Source organism: Chrysemys picta, unplaced genomic scaffold (genome assembly GCF_011386835.1).
Source record: "Chrysemys picta bellii isolate R12L10 unplaced genomic scaffold, ASM1138683v2 scaf3, whole genome shotgun sequence".
Classification (NCBI taxonomy): Eukaryota; Metazoa; Chordata; order Testudines; family Emydidae; genus Chrysemys; species Chrysemys picta.
The window spans coordinates 1,333,230-1,356,043 of record NW_027052710.1 but is presented as its reverse complement, the minus strand read 5'-3'; the positions used below and the strand labels follow the sequence as shown (position 1 = coordinate 1,356,043).

The following is a 22,814-nucleotide window of genomic DNA, read 5'->3' as shown; positions in this document are numbered from 1 at the left end:
GAGACGTTCCCGCTCACAGACAACGCACAGGGCAAGGGCTTCTCCAGGACCAACCCCCTCCATGCGCTTGTGCCAGGAGATACCCGCTTGAGGCAGCAGTAGAGACGCATCCCGGCTTCACGTGCTCACAGTCCTGCCTTTGGGCCTGACTCGTCTCCCCTGGGACCAGAGCCTCCTGCAGCGATGCCTGGTTAACTAACGGCTCGTACTGCGTGCTAGGCGAGCGATTCCCTCGCCGCGGTGCTACAGGATGGGGGCTGCATTCCCACCCCCCCTTCGCCCCAGGACGCTGCTCCCATGGGAGACAGGTACCACGTGCCAACGACACAAGGGGGCATGGGAGGGCTGGGCATGGAGCCCGGACGCCTGCCCTCGGGTAACAGGGGATGAGCACGTGGGCACTGAGGATGCCAGCGGGATGGCTCTCGCTAGGCCCTGCACCACATGGCACAGAGGGCAGGAGCAGGGGCCTGGAGAGAAGGATCCAAGCGCACAGATTGAAGGGGTGGGGAGTGAATCATAGAATATCAGGGTTGGAAGGGACCTCAGGAGGTCATCTAGTCCAACCCCCTGCTCAAAGCAGGACCAATCCCCAGTTCCCTAAATGGCTCCCTCAAGGATTGAACTCACAACCCTGGGTTTAGCAGGCCAATGCTCAAACCACTGAGCTATCTCTCCCCTCTGGGGACTGGCAAGGAGAGAGTTAACTCTGTCCAAGTTGGGCTCCCTTCTTGCTGCAAGGGGGGCTGCTGAGTGTGGGCAAGAGGAGAGGGCTGGGATCAGCAGGGGGACAATTCTCCTTCGAGGGGGGGCTAGTAGAGCAGTTTGGGGGGGGAGGGAAAATCCATTCACAGTCCATCCCCCTCCGCCCCTCCAGACCAGCTTTGGGACCAGGGGCACAGTTGTACTGCGAAGCCGCCACAAGAAAATCCAAAGCGTTCGGCATCCTGGTGCAGTGCCCTGATGCCACGCAGGGGCGCATCAGCCGGGCACATGTCAATGCCACACCCTGAGTGTGTCTGTCCCAGGGCGGCAGCAGCCAGAGCCTCGGAGAGCTGGCTAGGAGAGCTTCTGCCCTGGGGCTGGGGCACGCTAGCGCCTGACTCCCCTTGTCATCACTGGGGGCTCTGCCCCTCACAGCACCTGGCCCCTCCATTCTGCCCCTGCCCGCTCTCCGGCGATCCAGAGCAGCCGACCACCCCCCCCACCCCCCCCCCCCCCCCGCAGCAGCCAGGTCCCGGGTGTCGCCCACCTCATCCTGGGAGCTGATGAGGCGGGAGGTGACGCCTGTGGTGTAGATGCTGCCGCTGGCATCCTCATGGATTTTGATGTTGGACTTGCGGTGGCAGGAGTCAGGGTCCCGGGCACTGTCGAACAGGTCCAAGATCTCCTCGTTGTAGAGCTGTGGGGGAGGGAGACAGGGCAGCGGGTTACTGGGCGGCACGAGGCTTGCTGCAGAGCCTGGCACGGGGCTTCACAACTTACCTCCCGCCACTGCGGGGTGCACAGGGGCTGTGCTCAGACCCCTGGGGACTCCTGGCTCACTCCAGGTAACCCGACCTCCCCCATATGCCTCCTGGGTCGTCGTTCCCACCTCTCCTCCAGGTACTCCCAACCTCCCCCCAATGCCTCTTGGGTCCCCCCCTCCTCAAGGCCTCCCCTACCCAGCACACGCAGAGCAGCACAGTGCCAGCGTGCTGTCCCGATGATCCCTAGCTAAGGGCACAGACTGGAGCAGTGAGTTCCCCAAGGCCATGCGCCAAACCAGTGGCAGAACCAGGAATAGAAAGAACCCAGGCATCCTAGCTCCAGGCCATGTCCACCAGGCCTTGCTCTCTCCTTAAAAGCTCTCAGAGAGCAGACAGGAGGCCGAGGAGCCAGCTCACCACACCTGGCGTTCCCCCCATCGCCATGGCCGTCAGTCACCCAGCACTGTCCATACGTCCGGGGACCCTGCTGTCCCCCTAGTTATCTGGGACTAGAGTCCGAGCGGGGTAATTATCCAGAGCCCAGCAAGTCAGGCCTGGCCTGCCGGGGGGGGGAGGGGGGAGGGTGTCGTCACTGACAGATTGACCTGCCCCGATGGAGAAAGGGGCTAATTAGGGCTCCGAGCCGGGAGGTGCCCAAAGGCAGGGAAGCCAGAGCCAATATTGCACCTTGCCCTGGATTAGCTTTGCAAGCAAGCCGTGTATCGCCAGCCCAGCTACTGCTCCCCTGCCGGGAGCGGGTGCAGCATGGAAGGGGCGAGCACTGAGCAGAAGGCGGCGGAGGAGGAGAAATGGATTTAGTGCCGGTGGCTAATCGGGGGAAGGGGCAAGAACAGCAGGGCAGGTGCACTGAGCCCATCCCAGTCACTACAGGGCAGGAGAACGGGTGGGCTCAGAGGAAACCCCCTGAAGGCCCAGGTCCAGAGGGGCTATGTAGTAGCTCCTCCTTGGCAGAGCAGCGTAGAACAGACAGGCTTCACCCCATCTACGATATTAACAGGCCCCTCTTTACCCTAATATGCAAGCACCTAACAATCTACCGTATTTATCCTCACGCCTCATTGTACAGATGGGGAACGGAGGCCAGAGAGACCAAGGGACGTGCCCAGAGTTACTTTGGGCGTGCATGGCAGAGCAGGGAGGAAAAACCCAGGTCTCCGAAATCCCGCTGTAGGGCTGATCCAGGCTGTGACCCTACACGAGGGATAGGTAAAGTGACCCGGCCGTCCCCCTTCCCCAGCCACCACCTGCAGATGGGATCCTGCCCTGGGGTGGTGGGCATGCCTGGCCTCCCGTTCCTTCGCCCGGCTGGCTGACAGTTCTATGGGTGGCACAGGCTGGGACCTGCCCATTTGCGTAAGTGACGAGAATCCAGCGAATCATTAACAGGGTGGGTGGTGCGCTGAAGTCCCAGAAGGAAGCTGGGCTGGGGCCTCGCTGTTTGTGGTGCTAGACAGGCTGCAGATCTCAACCTGGGCCTCTCGCCCACCCGGCCCTCGCCAGAGATGCTGTGTGGCCATGTTCCGATCACAGGGTCTGGGCCCTGGCCCAGGACACAGAGTGGAGCAGTGAGTTCACCAAGGCCACATGCCAGGTCAGGGGCAGAACCAGGGGTAGAAGCCAGGAGTCCTGGCACCTGGCTGGCATTAGGCCCGTATGCAGTTCATTGCAAGGATCCCAGCTCAGGGGCTAGCGGGAAAGCACCGCAGAGCGTCTCTGAAGATAAGGCTAATCCGTTCCACTGTCCCTGGAAGTTAGCTCCAGAGCAGTAAAGCCTCCCCTCTAATGAACCTGCCCGGAGAGGTCACAGGACACGGGGAAGAGCAGAGCAGTAACAACAGCCCAGGTCATTACCTTGCATGCTGGCAGCCTCGGGAGCTTTAACGGACCCCCACTATCACCCCCCCAACGAGAGCACCTTTTATTCCAGCTGTGCAGACCACGGCGCCGAGATGCAGCCACCTCTGGGGTGGAGGGCAGCTATCAGCACACCCCACTGGGGGAGAGGGGACATTGGGGCAAACCAGTTCCCACAGGACTGCGCTACCCTGCTGGGTTTGCAGGGAGCGTGGGTGTTCAGCGTGCAGACGACAGGCGCTAGAGGCCAGCTGAGCCGGTCCCTGCATGCGTAGTGATGTTCGGGCAAAGCAGCCAAGCAGGCAGCTAAAGAAGGCCTTATCTATCCTGGCCATCTCCTGCTGGCTGGCTGGCTGGCTGCAGCTGCACAGGAGCCGGCAGTGTGGCCTAGTGGCTAGAGCACTGGCCTAGTACTCCAGAGACCTGGGTTCTGGTCTGTTCCCAGCTCTGCCACTGGCCTGCTGGGTGAGTGACTCCCCCTCTCAGTGCCTCAGTTTCCCCATCTGTAAAATGGGATCATGATACTGATCTTCCTTTGTAAAGCACCTTGAGCTCTCCTGAGGCAAAGCGCTAGATAGCAGCTGGGTCTCGATGATGCGACGGTAAAGCCTGAGCTCTGCCTACACTAGGGCCTTCGTGGTCACTGTGATTCTGTGGATCGCCTGGAGCGAGCAAGGCTGGGCACAGCCTGCCGGGGGAATACGAACGGGTGACTCTTCATAGATTCATAGATTCATAGACTTTAAGGTCAGAAGGGACCATTATGATCATCTGGTCTGACCCCCTGCACGCTGCAGGCCATAAAACCGTCCCCGCCCCTTCCCTGGACTCTGCTGCTGAAGTCCCCAATCCTGTTATTAGTGACCTCAATCGGCAGAGACCCTCCTGCTAGAGATCCCTGCCCCATGCTGCGGAGGAAGGCGAAAAACCTCCAGAGGCTCAGCCAATCTGCCCTGGAGGAAAATTCCTTCCCGACCCCAAATATGGCGATCAGTAAGACCCCGAGCATATAGGCAAGAGTCTCCATCCTGACCCCTTTTAGCCATTATGCTATTTACCTACCATTGCTTGGTTTTCCTTGACAACTATGTTTTACCATTAAACCATTCCCTCCATAAACTTATCTAACTTAATCTTAAAGCCAGACAAGTCCCTCGCCCCCACCGTTTCCCTCGGAAGGCCGTTCCAATATTTCACCCCTCTAACGGTCAGAAACCTTCGTCTAATTTCAAGCCTGAACTTCCCCACGGCCAGTTTATATCCATTCGTTCTCGTATCCACGTTAGTACTAAGCTGGAATAATTCATCTCCCTCCCTTGTATTAATCCCTCTAATATATTTAAAGATAGCAATCATATCCCCCCTCAGCCTTCGCTTGGTCAGACTAAACAACCCAAGCTCCTCTAGTCTCCTTTCATACGACAGGTTTTCCATTCCTCTGATCATCCTAGTGGCCCTTCTCTGCACCCGTTCCAGTTTGAGTTCATCTTTTTTAAACATGGGAGACCAGAACTGCACACAGTACTCCAAATGAGGTCTCACCAGCGCCTTGTACAACGGAAGCAGGACCTCCTTATCCCTACTAGATATACCTCGCCTAATGCATCCCAAGACAGCATTGGCTTTTTTCACCGCCACGTCACACTGTCGACTCATAGTCATCCTGCGGTCTACAAGGACCCCTAGGTCCTTCTCCTCTTCCGTTACTTCTAACCAATGCGTCCCCATCTTGTAACTAAAATTGTTATTGGTCATCCCCAAATGCATCACCTTACACTTTTCACTATTAAATTTCATCCTATTTCTGACACTCCAATTCACAAGCTCATTCAAGTCTCCCTGCAGGATATCCCTATCCTCTTCCGAATTTACAACGCCTCCCACCTTCGTATCATCCGCAAACTTTACCAGCCTACTCCTGCAATCGGTTCCGAGGTCAGTTATAAATAGATTAAATAAACTCTGAAATAGACCAGAGGGGTTTGTCTGGAGGAAACTCCTGCCTCATGCTGGGATTGGAGGCTCCAGAAGCCCAGACATCTAAGTTTCTGAAACTATTTAACAGGCAAAAATATCCTGACCAGAAAACAGACAGGACACAATAAACTCAGCAGGCAGCCCCCAGCTCCAGCACTGCCAGTGTCATTAACCCTTGCAGTGCTGGAGTCTCTGCTGTCACCCCAGCAGCCTCTGGGCTTTGTCAAAGCTTCTCTATAGCCGAGAAGCTAGCATCTGCCAGCCCGGCCTTCAGACTGGACGGCTTCTGGTGCTGAATCTACAGAGCTGCAGCAAGGCCAAGGAGAAGGGTTTTCAGATGTAGCTCCTCTTAGCCTAGGTGGGATGGTTCAGTCCACGTAAAGGGTCCACCAGCCACCCCGTGGCAGCCACGGCGTTGGCCAAGTTTGCACAAACTCTCCACATGCCAGTGCAGTGGGGCCAGATCCTCAGACATAGCTTCATTGAAGTCACTGGAGTTACCCAAGCCCATAAACTCTAACAGGGTGTTCCCAAAGTGGGTGTCGCTGGGAGGAAAGGGATCGAGCAAAGGGAAATGTAGGCTGAATAGCTGGAGGTTTCGACAACAGCGAGATCTCCTTTGGCGACTTACGCGGTGGGAGTCCCGGCACCCTGTGGCATTCACAAGCAGGACTGGCTGGCTCTGGGGAAGATGCTATAGGAGGGGGAGACGGGATCTCACAGGGTTCACTGCAGCACTTGTGTCTGATCCTATGGCTCACGCCCGAGGCTGGGCAGTCACACAACGCTGCTGGCGGAGAGGCACTGCCCGCCATACTGAACGAGAAGCAGGGTTAACCACCACTCAGAATAGCCTCGCCCCGACAAAGGGATTTCAAAGGAGGTGCCAATGAGCAGGAAGTCCTCCTGCGTCCTGCTTCCGTGCCAGCTCACAGGCACTCAGGGAAGAGCCAAAGCCCTGCCAAGGCTAGAGATCCTTGTGTTACTGAAAAATCGGGTCCACCTAGCTGAGAGCCAATAACAGCCAGACAGGGATAAAGAAGAGTTGCTTTATTCTGCAGAAGAAAGGAGAGCTTTGCACCTTAGTACAAAAACTCTGTCTTACACACATTTTACAGATCCTTTATACACATTCAGACCAAGGTCCTTGCAGTGTTAACACTTGATTGGTGGTGGTCAGACCCGTGCTTTTGCTATCTGGTCAGTGAAAACTAGCTTGGGACCAGCTCCAACTTCCTTAAGGCCTTGAAGGGAAAACAGTTGAAAAGTTCAGCCTACTGTGTCCTTAAGGTGTCTGCTTCCCCCGATGGCCGCTGGCTGACATAACAACTGCTCGCCTTAAGGGGGGTCACTAGTAACTTTCCCAGTCCCCCCTTCGGGCATGACAAATTCAAAATTTTATTATTTATTTATATTCTTTGACAAGAACACAGAAAACAAGAAAAAACGTGTCTATTTTATTTATCTATCACAACTTAATATTTGTCAAAAAAGAACATGAAATCCCTGATAGCACAGTAGGAGCTGTCATACAGAGCTAGTCATTTCACAGGCTGTTAGTACTGCTTCCTCTCTCTAGTTTTTAAATTCTTTTTTCTGACTCTACATTGTTTTTAGTTTTTAATTTTATTTTCACTTTTTTTGTCACTTTGGCAGAGATATGCACATGACCCCTGAAAGCACATATTTGTTGTAGTTGTGTGCTTTTTCAGATATCCAAGTCATGTGTAACTCACAGACTGATTTTGTGTGGTAACATGCCGAAAAACTTAACACATTTTAATTCAACATCAAACTAAACAGAATGACTGATGGCTGTGGAGGTGGGAAGATGGCAGAATGCAACTCATTCATCAGAATAGCTCGATAGTCATAGATTATAAAGAAATGTTCTCTATTACTAACTGCTGTTGGCAAGAGATTTGTGTATCTGGCAATGTGGGCATCATGGCAAATTTTAGTAAAAGTCATAGAAAGGTCATAGTTATGTTAAAAATAACCAAATTTGGTTGTATCCAAATTAACCCCTTTAACTTTATAACAATAGTATTCATCAGATACCTTCTCCCTACCAAAGCACTCAGCATACAGTACAACTGTATTGTTCAGTTACATTACATATTTATGTATGCACACGTGTATGTGAGTGTGTGTGTGTGTGTATAAATAAAATTAAAGCCTTTCCGAAAAATAGAAATGTAATAAAAGCGGCCTCCCAGCCAGGCAGCGGCACAGCTGCGAGCAGCGGCACCGGAGGCAGCAAACAGGGCGGCTAACAGGGGAGTTTGAGAGGGAGTTTGCAGGGGGAGGTAAGGGGGGAGGCAGGAGGGCGCGGTGTGTGCTCTGCGTCCACAGGTGCTGCGGGCAGAGATTGCAGCAGCCATGAGCCTAGCAGCAGCAGCAGACAGAATGCAGATGGCCGCATGTGGAAGCTGTGGTATGTATATGGTCCTAGCAGGGGAGCCGGAACACAGGTATGTGTGTATGAAGTGTCGCCTGATAGTGTTACTGGAGGAAAAGATTAAGGGGCTGGAGATGCAGGTAGAGACCCTGGTGGAGTTTAGGCGGGGGTTTGAGCAGCTAATGGAGGACAGGCAAGGGGGGACTGAAGGAGAACGCCCTATGGTGGAGGTAGAGGCAGAGGTAGAGGACGGTGAGAGGGGAATGGAAGGGAGAGAACATGGGAGGTGGAAGCATGTGACTGTGAGAAGCAGGCCAAGGAAAAGAAGGGCCAGTGAGGGGGGAATAGAACTCAGGAATAGGTTTGAGTGTTTAGATAGTGAGGTGGAGGGGCAGCAGGTGGCAACTGAAGGTGGAAGGGTGAGGAAGAAGAGAAGAGCTGCTAGTCCAAGAGAGAGGGGGGAGGAGTTGATGGAGACAGCACCAATTCTGGGCCCCGTGAGGATTCAGGAAGGCATAAGGGAAGATAGGAATAGGCACAGGTCAGGACTAGAGGGATCGGAGACTAGATTACTAGATCGCACTGTTGCCAGGCGACGGCAGGTGTATGTAATTGGAGACTCTTTACTGAGGAGATTGGATAGGCCTGTGACCAGGGCGGACCCGGAGAACAGAAGGGTGTGCTGTCTACCGGGCGCAAGGATACGCGATGTGGACCTGCGGTTGAAAAGGATCCTACAAGGAGCAGGTAAGAACCCCCTGATAATCCTTCATGTGGGAACGAATGATACGGCTAGGTTCTCGTTAGAGAGGATCAAGGGAGATTATGCCAGGCTGGGGAAGACGCTCAAGGAGATAGAGGCTCAGATTATCTTTAGTGGGATTCTGCCCGTTCCGAGGGAAGGGCAGCAAAGGGCTGATAGGATTGTGAGAATAAATAGTTGGCTAAGGGAGTGGTGCTATAAGGAGGGCTTTGGGATGTATGGCCACTGGGAGGCTTTCGGGGACAGACACCTGTTCTCGCGGGATGGGCTTCACCTGAGTAGGGAAGGAAATAGACTTCTGGGAGGGAGGCTGGCTCATCTTATCAAAAGAGCTTTAAACTAGCAAGTTTGGGGAGACGGTTGGGAGATGCACAGTTAATCTCCACGCCAGATTCCAGTATGGAAAAGGTGAGTAAAAGGAGAGGAGACATAGCTGAGGAGATGAGATTGGACATAGGAAGGACAGGAGGGACGGACACTAGGAGGCCCGCAACATATAGTGCTACTAATGGGAGACGGGCTAAACGACATACATTAGGGTGTCTATACACCAATGCCAGAAGCCTAGGTAATAAAATGGAGGAATTGGAGCTCCTGGTCCAAGAGCTGAAACCGGATATCGTAGGAATAACGGAAACGTGGTGGAATGACAGTCACGACTGGAACACAGGTATGGAGGGGTATGCGCTGTTTAGGAAAGACCGGAACAGAGGTAAAGGTGGGGGGGTGGCATTGTATGTCAATAGTGAAATAAACTGTAAAGAAATAATAGTGGATGGATTAGACAACACAGAGTCCGTCTGGGCAATACTCACAATGGGTAATAGGACTTCTAGAGCCTCTCCGGGGATAGTGCTTGGAGTGTGCTATAGACCGCCGGGATCGACCCAGGATATGGATAAGGAATTATTTAATGTGCTTAGAGAAGTAATTACTAATAGAAACTGTGTAATTATGGGGGACTTTAACTTCCCGGAAATAGATTGGGGAACAAACGCTAGTAGCAATAATAGGGCTCAGATGTTCCTAGATGTGCTTGCTGATCAATTCCTCCATCAAGTGGTAGCTGAACCGACGAGGGGGGAGGCCATTTTAGATTTGATTCTGGTAAGTAGTGAGGACCTCGTTGAGGAAGTGGTAGTAGGGGACAATTTGGGCTCCAGTGATCATGAGCTAATTCGGTTTAAAATACAGGGAAGGAGTAACAGAATTAAGTCAAAGACTAGGGTTTATAATTTTAAAAAGGCCAATTTTAACAAATTAAGGGGACTGGTAAGGGAAGTGGATTGGGCAAACGTATTAATGGATTTAAAGGCAGAAGAAGCCTGGGATTACTTTAAGTTAAAAATGCATGAGCTGTCGGAGGCCTGTATTCCCAAAAAGGGAAAAAGATTACCAAGCAAGAGATTTAGACCGAGCTGGATGAGCGACCGACTCAAAGGGGCGATTAGGAAAAAACAGAAAGCGTACAAAGAGTGGAAGAGGGGAGGGATCAGTAAGGAAATGTACCAAAGTGAAGTCAGAGAATGTAGAGATAGAGTGAGAAAGGCCAAAGGCCGTGTAGAATTGGACCTAGCGAGGGGAATTAAAAGCAATAGTAAGAGGTTTTACAGCCACATAAACAGGAAGAAAGCAAAGAAAGAAGAAGTGGGACCGCTGAAGACTATTGCCGGAGAGGAGATTAAAGACAATCTAGGCATGGCGCAATATCTCAATGAATATTTTGCGTCGGTGTTTAATGAGGCCAATGAAGGGATTAGGGATACTAGCACCATTACAGAGGGGCGTTCGGGATGGGGGATTACCGTATCCGAGGTAGAAACAAAACTTGAACGCCTTAATGGGGCTAAGTCGGGAGGACCGGACGATCTTCATCCGAGAATATTGAAGGAATTGGCGCGGGAAATAGCAGGCCCGTTAGCGATGATATTTAATGAATCTGTAAACTCGGGGGTGGTCCCGTTAGACTGGAGAATAGCTAATGTGGTTCCTATTTTCAAAAAAGGGAAAAAAAGTGATCCGGGTAATTACAGGCCTGTTAGTTTAACATCTGTAGTGTGCAAGGTGTTAGAGAAAATTTTGAAGGAGAAACTAGTTGAGGACCTGGAGGGTAGTGGCAATTGCGATAATTTACAACATGGTTTTACGAAGGGCAGATCGTGCCAAACGAATCTGATCTCCTTCTTTGAGAAAGTAACGGATTTATTAGATAAGGGAAATGCGGTGGACCTAATATACCTGGATTTCAGTAAAGCGTTTGATACTGTACCCCATGAGGAATTATTGGTTAAACTGAAAAACATGGGGATCGATTTGAAAATCCAGAGATGGATAAGGAATTGGTTAATGGGGAGAATGCAGCGGGTCGTATTGAAGGGTGAATTGTCAGGTTGGAGGGAGGTTACCAGTGGAGTTCCCCAAGGTTCGGTTTTGGGACCCATTTTATTTAATCTATTTATAACTGACCTCGGAACCGATTGCAGGAGTAGGCTGGTAAAGTTTGCGGATGATACGAAGGTGGGAGGCGTTGTAAATTCGGAAGAGGATAGGGATATCCTGCAGGGAGACTTGAATGAGCTTGTGAATTGGAGTGTCAGAAATAGGATGAAATTTAATAGTGAAAAGTGTAAGGTGATGCATTTGGGGATGACCAATAACAATTTTAGTTACAAGATGGGGACGCATTGGTTAGAAGTAACGGAAGAGGAGAAGGACCTAGGGGTCCTTGTAGACCGCAGGATGACTATGAGTCGACAGTGTGACGTGGCGGTGAAAAAAGCCAATGCTGTCTTGGGATGCATTAGGCGAGGTATATCTAGTAGGGATAAGGAGGTCCTGCTTCCGTTGTACAAGGCGCTGGTGAGACCTCATTTGGAGTACTGTGTGCAGTTCTGGTCTCCCATGTTTAAAAAAGATGAACTCAAACTGGAACGGGTGCAGAGAAGGGCCACTAGGATGATCAGAGGAATGGAAAACCTGTCGTATGAAAGGAGACTAGAGGAGCTTGGGTTGTTTAGTCTGACAAAGCGAAGGCTGAGGGGGGATATGATTGCTATCTTTAAATATATTAGAGGGATTAATACAAGGGAGGGAGAGGAATTATTCCAGCTTAGTACTAACGTGGATACGAGAACGAATGGATATAAACTGGCCGTGGGGAAGTTCAGGCTTGAAATTAGACGAAGGTTTCTGACCGTTAGAGGGGTGAAATATTGGAACGGCCTTCCGAGGGAAACGGTGGGGGCGAGGGACTTGTCTGGCTTTAAGATTAAGTTAGATAAGTTTATGGAGGGAATGGTTTAATGGTAAAACATAGTTGTCAAGGAAAACCAAGCAATGGTAGGTAAATAGCATAATGGCTAAAAGGGGTCAGGATGGAGACTCTTGCCTATATGCTCGGGGTCTTACTGATCGCCATATTTGGGGTCGGGAAGGAATTTTCCTCCAGGGCAGATTGGCTGAGCCTCTGGAGGTTTTTCGCCTTCCTCCGCAGCATGGGGCAGGGATCTCTAGCAGGAGGGTCTTTGCCGATTGAGGTCACTAATAACAGGATTGGGGACTTCAGCAGCAGAGTCCAGGGAAGGGGCGGGGACGGTTTTATGGCCTGCAGCGTGCAGGGGGTCAGACCAGATGATCATAATGGTCCCTTCTGACCTTAAAGTCTATGAATCTATGAATCTATGAATTTCTAAAATATAAACAATTTTGATTGAAAAAGATGTTGAGAAAATAACAACCTAGAAGAAAAGATGGGAGAGGGATTTGGAGAAAGAAATTGATCTGCACGAGTGGGAAAGGCAGTAAGGCCAAGAAGGGAACAGGCTTTGATTGCTGGCTAGAGGGTCCCTGAGCCAGAACCAATGTAGCGGGCTGGCCCGTGTTTCCTTGCCAGCCATTGACGGAGTGGCACTCCAAGCAGCGGCGGCTCCGGGCACCAGCACTCCAAGCGCGTGCCTGCCGGTCGCCGTGGGAGCAGCCTGCGGGAGGTCCGCCCGTCCTGCGGATTTGGCGGCAATTGGGCGGCGGGTACGCCGAAACTGTGGGACCGGCGGACCTCCCGCAGGCATGCCTCCGAAAGCAGCCTGCCTGCTGTGCTTGGGGCGGCAAAAAAGTTACAGCCGCCCCTGACTACAAGGCAGTGAATGGGAAGACTGCTTCGGACTGCTGAAGGAAGTCTTTGGTACCCCAGGAGAGGAAAACAAGAAGACTGACTGGCATAAAGAGGCAGCAACAGCTCCTACTGTGATAGAGGGGATGCAGACTCAAAGAGAGGTGGAGAGACAGTGGGCAACTGCAGAAAGAGGTGATGCTCTTGCAAGCTCTTCTCCAGAACCTCCAAGAGGAGGTGCCATCTTAGCGGTGTGTGGAGCCCCTCATCACAGCCTCTTTTATTTATTTAAAGAAATAGTATTCTTCTTCAAGTGCTTGTTCATGTCCTTTCCAATCAGGTGTGTGCGCGCCGCGTGCACGCCAGCCAGAAGATTTTCCCCTTTGCAGCATCCGTAGGATCGTCCTGGTTGCCCCTTGGAGTTGTGCCTTCCTGGCGCCCAATATGCAGCCCTGCTGATCCGCCACCCCCTCAGTTCCTTCTTACCGCCGGTGACGGCTAGCTGGAAGAACTGTTGCTCTTGCATTGCAAGTGTTTTTGGCAGTGTCCACTTCAGTTTCCATAGTTTAAATAGTTAATTATTAGTCATAGTTGTTGTAGTTGTTAAGAGTTCTTGGGGGGTTCCCCCCCCCCAAACGACGTTTTCCCTGGTTCTGGGATATGCCCCTGTCCCTAGGTTTCAAACTCTGCGAGGACTATGGCAAGTTTATGCCAAAGAGTGACCCGCACTCTTCCTGTCTACGGTGCCTTGGGGAGAGCCACCAGAAGGACAAGTGCAGAATCTGCAAGGGATTTCACCCTAGGACCCTTAAAGACATCAAAGGCTGAAAAGCCTGCTAATGGAAGCGGCACTCCAAGCGCAATCCAACTCGGAGTTGGCAGAATCCACGCCGAGCACTTCCTCGTCGGTCCACAGTGCTCCGGTGCTGTCGATGCACTAGCTGGTGCCGAAGAAGGACCCTAAGGACTCACGGCACTGCCACGGCTCCGCCCAAAAGAAACCTTCTTCTGTCTGGCACCGTTCTCAGTCCCCGGTGTCACAGAAGAAGAAAAGGCCAGATAGGGGCCGCTCTCCCCCTCCAAAGACCAAGGGACCTGCAGCATTGAAGCACATTTTGAGCCAGGCCACCTCGTCTCTCCCACCTTCCAGGGTCTCGTTGACTCCTGCCCCTTCTCGGATACAGTTGAGTCTGAACCCCTCAACGGTCCCCGGACTGCCAAGGGGATCACCTCCAGCTCCCCTCAACGCCATAGGCATTTGAGCCAGCCTAGGACCTTATACATCTCACGGTGCCTTCCTCCCTGCAGAGGAGAGACAAGTCGCCAGTGACTGTGCGGCCCCAGTTCCAATCAAGGGGCAAACCAGCGATGATAGGGCGCCAATCACCATCTTCGGCGCACCTCTCCCCAGCCCACCCACACTGGGGAGCTGCACTGCTCTCCGGCGGCCCAGAGTACTACTCCTCCGTGGTCCTCCTACTTGGAGACCTCAAAGTCGGAATCCTACTGCTCTGATAGGACCAGAAGCAGGAGGTCCAGATCCCGCAACAACCAGCCCTACCCTGCACCGTGGCCTCCATAGTGGCAACCTTCGATGCAGTGGCATCGACACTTTTGGACACCCTGGGTGTATCAGCAGAGCCAGGGACAGATCCAGGGCTCAAGGTCCAGGTCGGCATCGTTGTCCTCAGCATCTTTCATCCCCCTGCAGGCAGCAGAACCACCAGCAGAAACACCGCTGACACCGTTGTTGTCCCCTGCAGTTCTGGCACCGACCCTCCGAACAACGGCACCGCTGACAACTTCATCCTTGGTGCCACCGGTGTCAACGATATCGGCACCGCCGGAATCAACAACTTTGGCACCGCCTGTCTTGGCACCGATATTTCCGTTCCCTGGCACTGCACGCTTTAGACCTAGGGGGTCAGCAATGCTGCGAGACCCTTGGGGCGCTGAAGGGAGTGAGCAGGACCCGCTGGCAGGCCTCTCCTCCTCATCCTTCCCTGATGAAGCTGTGGTGGGGACGTCGATGGCCCCAGCTTTGGAGAATAACAGGGTCCTCCAACAGCTGTTATGTTGCATTGCCCAGAACTTGGGCATACAGGCAGAGGAGGTGGTGGAGGAATCCGACCCAGTTGTTGACATCCTTGCGCCCTCTGGACCCTCTCGTATCACCTTGCCCTTAATAAAGATGATTACAGAGACAACAAAAACCCTATGGCAGACCCCTGCATCTCTGGCCCCTACGGCCAAGAGGAATGAGAGGTGGTACTTTGTCCCTTCTAAGGGATATGAACATTTGTACATCCACCCATCCCCCGACTCCCTGGCGGTTGATGCAGCCAATCAGCGAGAGCGCCAGGGCTACCAGGGCCCCTCCCCTAAGAACCAAGTTTGGCCAAGTTTGCGGAGCTCCTGCCGCAGGACTCTTGCACAGAGTTCTCGGCATTAGTGGAGGAGGCAAAGCTGGTCTCCAGTGCGTCCCTACAGGCGGCATTGGACGCAGCAGACGCAGCCTCACGTCCAATGGCCACGGGGGTTGTAATGAGGAGGAGTTCCTGGTTGCAGGTCTCTGGTCTGCCCCATGAGGTCCAACAAACAATCCAGGACTTCCCCTTCTAGGGTTTGGCCCTCTTCTCCGATAAGACAGATAAAAGACTCTATAGTCTGAAAGACTCAAGGGCCACCTTCAGATCTTTGGGGCTCCATACCCCCGCCACTTAAAATAGGCATTTCTGGCTGCAGCCTCCCTCTAGGTTCTACCAAGCTCAGAACCGTGAGGACGCTCCTTGTAGGAGGAATAGGAGTGGTAGAAGAAGGCAGCACCCCTCCTCAGGCCATGGCTTGGGCCAGCCCAAGCCACTGCCCGGCCAGACCAGCCTTTTCAGGGTGTGATCAAGGATGGTACACCAGTGCTGGAACTGGATCCAACCTTACTTACCTTTTCGTCCCAACTATTCCCTTTTTACCGTCCATGGTCCCATATCACTTCAGACAGCTGGGTGCTCCACACAGAAGAAAGGGGATATTTCATCCAATTCTGTGCCCTCCCACTCTTCCACCCCTCTTCCCATCTCTCTTCAGGGACCCCTCTCACGAGCAACTTCTTATACAGGAGGTGCACTCGCTCCTCTCTGTAGGGGCAGTGGAAGAGGTTCCTCGGGAGCAAAGGGGCAAGGGCTTCTACTCCCAGTATTTCCTAATACCGAAAGCCAAGGGTGGGCTCAGGCCCATCCTAGACCTGCAAGAACTCAACAAGTTCATCAAAAAACTCCAGTTCCACATGGTTTCTTTGGCCTCCATGATCCCCTCACTGGATTCAGGAGACTGGTATGCCGCCTTTGACTTGAAGGATGCATACTTTCACATAGCGATAATTCCACCCCACAGAAAATACCTCAGGTTTGCGATGAACAACAGTCACTATCAGTTTATTGTCCTCCCATTTGGCCTGTTGGCGGCATCTCGGGTGTTCACCAAGTGCGTGGCAGTCGTGGCGGCGTTCCTGGGTAAGCAGCAGGAACAGGTGTTCCCGTATCTCGATGACTGGCTGATCAAAGGCCACTCCAGATCTCGAGTGGAGGCGCAGGTTGGCCTCATAAGAAGGACGTTTGATGAACTGGGTCTCCCTCTAAACGAGGCCAAATCGACACTCTCCCCTGTACTGAGGTTAGAGTTGATGGGGCAGTGGTAGACTCGACTCAAGCAAGGGCATACCTCCCAGAAGCCAGGTTTTGGTCACTGGGTGACATAATATGGGGCCTCAAGCAGTTTCCCACCACTACAGCAAGGAATTGCCTGAAACTGTTGGGGTGTATGGCCACTTGTACCTACGCAATACAGCATGCCAGACTCAGGCTTCGCCCGCTTCAGTCATGGCTAACGTCAGTATATCGACCAGTTCGAGACGCTTTAGACAGTATCATAACCCTGCCTTGACGGATACTAGACTCCCTCCTGTGGTGGCTCAACGAGGCAGGGGGTCCTGTCCTTGGCCATAGGCTGTCATGTGTGGCCTTGGTATAGTGCTGTGGCACTGAGGATCCCAAAGTGCCTTAGAAATGTGGTTGGGGATGATTGGCTCTGAAATACAGAGAGGGAAACTGAGGCACGGAGCTAGATTTACAGTGAGTCAGAGTCAGGATGCACAAGACCTGACCCTCTGAGTACCCTCCTCCCCTATGAGAGCTGGAAATAGAAGCCAGGAGTCCTAGCTCCTCTGCTGTAACCCACTAGACCCCCCCACTCCCCTCCAGAGCTGGGGATGGAACCCAGGAGTCCTAATTCCCAGCTGTTTTCATTAGGAATATTCCACTTGGGAGCAGGAAGCAACTACATGATTTTAATTCATTACTTCCATACTAAGGTGATGGGAAATATAGACGAAAACAAAGGTAGATGCTATCTAAGTTGATTAGTTAGGTAGAGAGATTTACTAAATGCTTAATTCAGTAGTTGAATTGTATAAGTACTAAATAACTGTAGAAAGAACTTCATAACCCTGTAGTAAAGACTGAGGAACCATCTAGTGAGGAATGAATAACCATGTAGTAAGCACAGAGCATCTATGCAATAAGGACTGAGTACTAATGTACTAAGAACTGAGTAACAATTTAGTTGAGTAAGGAAACAATTTAGTTGAGTAAGGAAACAATTTAGTGAGTAAGGATATAGTAAGAACTGAGAAACGATGTAGTAAAGACTGGATAGCCATCTAGTAGGGAATGAGTAGCCATGTAATAAGGACTCAGTAACCATCTGGTAGGGAATGAATAACCATGTAGTAAGAAGATGGTGTCGCCAGGAGGGCTTTCGCTTCCTCCACCACGGGATGCTATTCGAGGAAGGACTGCTAGGCAGAGATGGCGTTCACCTTTCGAGGAGGGGAAAGACCCTATTTGGACACAGACTGGCTAATCTAGTGAGGAGGGCTTTAAACTAGGTTCGACGGGGACAGGTGAGCAAAGCCCACAGATAAGTGGGGAACATGGAGACCTGGGAGATGGGTCAGAAACAAGAGGGAGCGTGGGCTATAATGGCAGAGAGAAAGGAGGGTCACGGCAAAACAGGGAGGCAAGATCAAACCAGCATCTTAGATGCCTCTATACAAATGCGAGAAGTATGGGTAATAAGCAGGAAGAACTGGAAGTGCTAATAAATAAATACAATATGACATTGTTGGCATCACTGAAACTTAGTGGGATAATACACATGATTGGAATGTTGGTGTGGATGGGTACAGCTTGCTCAGGAAGGATAGACAGGGGGAAAAGGGAGGAGGTGTTGCCTTATATATTAAAAATGTACACACTTGGACTGAGGTAGAGATGGACATAGGAGATGGAAGTGTTGAGAGTCTCTGGGTTAGGCTAAAAGGGGTAAAAAACAAGGGTGATGTCATGCTAGGAGTCTACTACTGGCCACCTAACCAGGTGGAAGAGGTGGATGAGGCTTTTTTTAAACAACTAACAAAATCATCCAAAGCCCTAGATTTGGTGGTGATGGGGGACTTCAACTATCCAGATATATGTTGGGAAAATAACACAGCGGGGCACAGACTATCCAACAAATATCTTGGACTGCATTGCAGACAACTTTTTATTTCAGAAGGTTGAAAAGGCTACTAGGGGGGAAGCTGTTTTAGACTTGATTTTAACAAATAGGGAGGAACTCATTGAGAATTTGAAAGTAGAAGGAAGCTTGGGTGGAAGTGATCATGAAATCATAGAGTTTGCAATTCTAAGGAAGGGTAGAAGGGAGTACAGAAAAATAGAGACAATGGATTTCAGGAACGTGGATTTTGGTAAGCTCAGAGAGCTGATAGGGAAGGTCCCATGGAAATCAAGACTGAGGGGAAAGACAACTGAGGAGAGTTGGCAGTTTTTCAAAGGGACACTATTAAGAGCCCAAAAGCAAGCTATTCCGCTGGGTAGGAAAGATAGGAAATGTGGCAAAAGACCACCTTGGCTTAACCATGAGATCTTGCATGATCTAAAAAATAAAAAGGAGTCATATAAAAATGAAAACTATGACAGATGACAAAGGATGAATATAGGCAAACAACACAGGAATGCAGGGGCAAGATTAGAAAGGCAAAGGCACAAAATGAGCTCAAACTAGCTATGGGAATAAAGGGAAACAAGAAGACTTTTTATCAATACATTAGAAGCAAGAGGAAGACCAAAGACAGGGTAGGCCCACTGCTCAGTGAAGAGGGAGAAACAGTAACAGGAAACTTGGAAATGGCAGAGATGCTTAATGACTTCTTTGTTTTGGTCTTCACAGAGAAGTCTGAAGGAATGCCTAACGTAGTGAATGCTAATGGGAAGGGGGTAGGTTTAGCAGATAAAATAAAAAAAGAACAAGTTAAAAATCACTTAGAAAAGTTAGATGCCTGCAAGTCACCAGGGCCTGATGAAATGCATCCTAGAATACTCAAAGGAGCTAATAGAGGAGGTATCTGAGCCTCTAGCTATTATCTTTGGAAAATCATGGGAGATGGGAGAGATTCCAGAAGACTGGAAAAGGGCAAATGTAGTGCCCATCTATAAAAAGGGAAATAAAAACAACCCAGGAAACTACAGACCAGTTAGTTTAACTTCTTTGCCAGGGAAGATAATGGAGCAAGTAATTAAGGAAATCATCTGCAAACACTTGGAAGGTGGTAAGGTGATAGGGAATAGCCAGCATGGATTTATAAAGAACAAATCATGTCAAACCAATCTGATAGTTTTCTTTGATAGGATAACGAGTCTTGTGGATAAGGGAGAAGCAGTGGATGTGGTATACCTAGACTTTAATAAGGCATTTGATACAGTCTCGCATGATATTCTTATCGGTAAACTAGGCAGAAACAATTTAGATGCAGCTACTATAAGTTGGGTGCATAACTGGCTGGATAACCGTACTCAGAGAGTTGATATTAATGGTTCCCAATCCTGCTGGAAAGGCATAACAAGTGGGGTTCCACAGGGGTCTGTTTTGGGACTGGCTCTGTTCAATATCTTCATTAACGACTTACATATTGGCATAGAAAGTACACTTATTAAGATTGCAGATGATACCAAACTGGGAGGGATTGCAACTGCTTTGGAGGACAGGGTCATAATTCAAAATGATCTGGACAAATTGGAGAAACTGTCTGAGGTAAACAGGATGAAGTTTAAGAAAAACAAATGCAAAGTGCTCCACTTAGGAAGGAAAAATCAGTTTCACACATACAGAATGGGAAGAGACTGTCTAGGAAGGAGTACGGCAGAAAGGGATCTAGGGGTTATAGTGGACCACAAGGTAAATATGAGTCAACAGTGTGATGCTGTTGCAAAAAAAGCAAACATGATTCTGGGATGCATTAACAGGTGTGTTGTGAGCAAGACACGAGAAGTCATTCTTCCGCTCTACTCTGCGCTGGTTAGGCCTCAACTGGAGTATTGTGTCCAGTTCTGGGCACTGCATTTCAAGAAAGATGTGGAGAAATTGGAGAGGATCCGGAGAAGAGTAACAAGAATAACTAAAGTTCTTGAGAACATGACCTATGAAGGAAGGCTGAAGGAACTGGGTTTGTTTAGTTTGGAAAAGAGAAGACTGAGAGGGGACATGATAGCAGTTTTCAGGTATCTAAAAGGGTGTCATAAGGAGGAGGGAGAAAACTTGTTCACCTTAGCCTCTAAGGATAGAACAAGAAGCAATGGGCTTAAACTGCAGCAAGGGAGGTTTAGGCTGGACATTAGGAAAAAGTTCCTAACTGTCAGGGAGGTTTAACACTGGAATAAACTGCCTAGGGAGGTTGTGGAATCTCCATCTCTGGAGATATTTAAGAGGTTAGATAAATGTCTATCAGGGATGGTCTAGACAATATTTGGTTCTGCCATGAGGGCAGGGGACTGGACTCGATGACCTCTCGAGGTCCCTTCCAGTCCTAGAATCTATGAATCTATGCAGTAAGGACTGAGTAAGGATGTAGTAAGAACTGAGTAGGAAGGACTGAGAAGGCATCTAGTAAAGAACGATTAACCATGTAGTAAGGACTGAGTAACCAAGTAGTAAGGACTGAACAACCACATAGTAGGGACTAAGGCCCAGCTTTACAAAGGTATTTAGGTGGCCAATGTTGCAGAGGCTCAAGTAGGACTTACTAAGTCTTACACAGGTTAGGTGCCTGCAGCTCATGGAAGGTCAATGGGAGTTAGGCACCTAGCTCTGGCACTTTTTTCAAGCCCAAGAGGCACCTACCTGCATTTAGGTGTCTAAATACCTTTGGAAATCTTGACCTAAGTAGATGTGTAGTCATATAATTATCATCCCTAGCTCTTAGTAGCCTTTGTCATCAGTCAGTCTCAAAGTACTTTACAAATGAGGTATCGTGGGGAAACTGAGTCACAGGGAGGGTAAGGGACTTGTCCATGGTCACCCAGAAGGCCAGTGGCAGAGTTGGGAATAGAACACAAGTCTCCTGAGGCTCTGTCTAGAGGCTTTATCCTCTCATGAATGACAAGCCAAAATACAGAGATTCTGTGTAGTAGAGACTGTGTCACCATGTGGTAGGGATGGAGTAATTGTGTAGTAGGGATTGAGTAACTGTGTAGTAAGTTCCCCAGAATGCAGCTCCTGGCCAGTAACATGTTATGCCCCATGGTGTCTTGGCAGATCACACAGATACGCACAGGCATTGTGCAGGTAGCTTTCAGAATCATCTTCACCCTGGCGAAATGAGCACCAGCTAATAGCGATACATGTGGGGACCCCCTTTTGGACTGGGATCCTGGTAAGTCCTAGTGGTGGGGGCTTCGGGGTGTGTGTGTGAAAAGAAGGAGGCCATCGTCTCCAAATCCTCGCTATAGCGTGGTTTAGCCAGCCAGCACCGTGCCCTGAACCCGGCTTCCCGGAGCATGGCCAGAGGTCTTTGGAAGCCCAGCTGGCACAGCCAGGGGTGGCAGAGTGGTGACTGAGGCACTGGCTGTGGGGCTTGGAGAGCCCTCTGACCTGCCGCTGACCTGCTGGGTGAGCTCGCATGTCCCTTCTGTGAGTCCTCCGGGTGGCCACTGGCTGTGTGTCTGTGCAGAGCCCCGACCTATCACAGGGGCTTCTTTGGCCCCCATCACCGCAGCACCTGGACCCCTTCCCCATCTTCAACTGAGTCCCTGTGGGGCATACAGAGCCTCTGGCATGGGGGGAAAGGGAAGAATGCAGAACCCAGAAACCCCCTGGCATGGAAGGGAGGGGAAGTGGGGGACACATAAGGCCCTTGGCATGGTGGGGAGGAAGCCTCTGGGATGTGTAATGAGCTTGAGTAATGTGTGACCTCCCCCCTCCACACACCCCCCAGTGTATTGATCCTCACCCTGCCTGTGAGGGAGGGAGTGCCATTATACCTAATGCATGGAGGGGAAACTGAGGTACCAAGCGAATGGGGGGCACTGGGATGGTCTCACCTGTTGGGTGAAGAGTGGGCGGCAGCTTTCACCCATCTCTGCTTTTCCCCCAGTACATCCTTTCAGGGTTCATTTGTGTGGAAGCTGCCAAGAACCCCAAGATTTCACTGGTAAGGAATGAGGCTTTTGTCCCCTGTTTTTTGAGCCAGTTGGAATATATTGGGGTTTCCCCCCCAAGGAAAGTTAAATGAAACATGAAAAATTTGGGGGGGAATTCACTGCAAATTCCAAACGAAAATTTTGACTTTTTTCCCAACATTGAAAATTCTCATTCAAAAACTGCCCAAACGGCTGAAAATTGAAACATTTTACCCAAAAACCGTCACAAAAGGAAGAATTTCCTGGGGGAAATTGCCCAAAATTGAAAAATTTCAGCCCAAAACAGCCACCAAAAATTCTCCCCCCCTCCCAGGTTTTTTCAGACGGAAACAGCAGCCCACCCCAAACAGGTAAAAACGGCCAATTGACTGCCAAAATTTGCCCAAGAAAGAGCAAATTTGTAGCTGGAAGGTGCTAAAAAGTGCAGGGAAAAATGAAAAATGTCTACTCAAAATTGCCCCAAAGCCCAAAACGTTGCTACTGAAAACTGCAGCGAATGGCTGAAAGCCACCCGTTTCGGGCTGAAGGTTGTAACGAGGAACAGAAGAAGAGCTCTGGAGATCAGGCTGGCTTGCCTCTTTCTCCAGCAGAGATCTTACCCGCCTTGTTTCGCTGTACCGACCTGCTGTACCGTGGAGACTGGGCACAGGCCGAGGGCGTCTGGAGGGGTGCAGGATTCAAGGGCCGGAGG

The 22,814-nt window shown here is 50.7% G+C and overlaps 1 protein-coding gene across 1 annotated transcript in view; it reads right to left on the bottom strand.

The window, feature by feature from the left end:
- The window catches only part of LOC101934981 (kinesin-like protein KIF21B), a 107,243-nt gene that overhangs the window by 29,198 nt on the left and 55,231 nt on the right, over positions 1-22,814 (bottom strand). Inside the window, 1 exon segment of the mRNA XM_065578804.1 lies at positions 1,253-1,402. Within this exon segment, the coding sequence (XP_065434876.1) occupies positions 1,253-1,402 (150 nt within the window).